Source organism: Berghia stephanieae, chromosome 3, assembly GCF_034508935.2.
Source record: "Berghia stephanieae isolate SIO BIC M18660-M18661 chromosome 3, UCSD_Bste_1.3, whole genome shotgun sequence".
Classification (NCBI taxonomy): domain Eukaryota; kingdom Metazoa; phylum Mollusca; class Gastropoda; order Nudibranchia; family Aeolidiidae; genus Berghia; species Berghia stephanieae.
Window position 1 is genome coordinate 8,609,913 of NC_088362.1, and position 1,551 is coordinate 8,611,463.

General features: G+C 34.9%; 1 protein-coding gene across 1 annotated transcript in view; it reads left to right on the top strand.

Annotated features, from left to right (window-relative positions):
* Positions 1–821, top strand: part of LOC144969458 (putative transporter B0361.11) — a 6,546-nt gene extending 5,725 nt beyond the window's left edge. Inside the window, exon 2 of the mRNA XM_078908576.1 lies at positions 1–821. This exon is cut by the window's left edge and continues 1,001 nt beyond it. Coding sequence (XP_078764702.1) covers positions 1–564 — 564 coding nt within the window. The 3' untranslated portion in view covers positions 565–821.
* The last annotated feature ends 730 nt before the right edge of the window (positions 822–1,551 follow it).

A 1,551-nucleotide genomic window follows, 5' to 3' on the forward strand; every position in this document is an offset into this window, starting at 1 on the left:
CCCGGTGATGTCTTTGAAAATATGATTATTTTGACAGTGTCAGAAATACCCGCTAATTTACTCTCTGCTTATTTTGGAAATTCGATTGGAAGGAAAAAATCACTGTTCATCTTTCTACTTATAGAAACGCTGATTCTTTTTGGGGTATCGGCATTTGATGGCTTTGGACAGGGGGACCTGAAAATATATGGTATACTGTTTCTAGTGATTTTGGCAAAAATAGTTCTTTGCGTTATATATTATGTCTTTCTAACGACAGCGATAGAAATATACCCAACTGCCATTAGATCCACTTTGATAGCAGTACTTAGCGTGGTGGCTGCAATTGGTCAACTGATATCTCCCTTCGTCATTCCTTATGACCCAGACTCATTGTACATCAACTATTTGGCCATGGGAGGGTTAACTATCATCTGCAGTTTCCTGGCGTGTCTACTACCCGAAACTAAGGGGAAGAAATTAGAAAACACATTTAGTAAGAAAACGTTAGATGCACAACATGAAACAACAGGACCACATCATGATGCTGAAGTAACTTTCTTAAATGGTGCTGTTGAAACTTAACCTAATATTTGGTATAAGGGCCATTTTTATAAGGAAAGCAATGCCTACATTCCTTCCAAATCACAACAGAAATGTCATGATGTATCTGTTTACAGCTACTAACTTGCATGGCGCAATGTAATTATTATTCCAGGTCATTTCAACATACTTAAAAATAATCATTTCCTGCATTTGATACGTGAAAGAACTATTCATAATGAAAAAAATAAGAAAAGAAAGAGAAGGACATTCAAAATGAAAACAGACATTTTCGGCAGATTTTTGCCAAATTGAATAAAAAAAGCCAAAAAATAAAAAATAAAAATAAAATAAATTTTTAAAAATTCGAAACTTTTACAAAACAAGAACTTCAGTACTTGAGCGATAGATTTAAGAATTTTCACAGCATTCTAAATCATATCCAAAGACTAAATACGTCTTTAGACAAGTTCCAACCAGTTTCATAAACGAGTTGATAAAAAAAATCCCCCATTAAATCCTGCGACCTTGATCCCCTGCCAGCACAGCTTTTGGCCAGCTCCATCGATACATTATTACCATCCATTACATCAATCATAAATACATCCATACTGACTGGCGAAGTTCCATCGTGCTTTAAAAGTGCCCTCGTCAAACCACTTCTGAAGAAACCATCACTGGACCACAATATATTAAACAATTATCGTCCTGTATCAAATTAATTTACCTTTTTTGTCAAAACTTTTGGAGAAGGTAGTTCTTACACAATTAACATCTCATCTTAAGAACAACAGTTTGGAACAACCCTTTCAGTCAGCCTACAAACATCAACACAGTACTGAAACGGCGCTTCTTAAAATCTTTAATGACTTGTTATGTAATGCTGATGCTAACATTATCAATGTATTATGCCTTTTAGATCTTTCAGCTGCCTTTGACACCATTGACCATGACATTTTGTTAAGAAGACTAGAAAATACGTTCGGCATAAAAGGAATTGCCCTTAAATGGTTTACATCATATTTACAG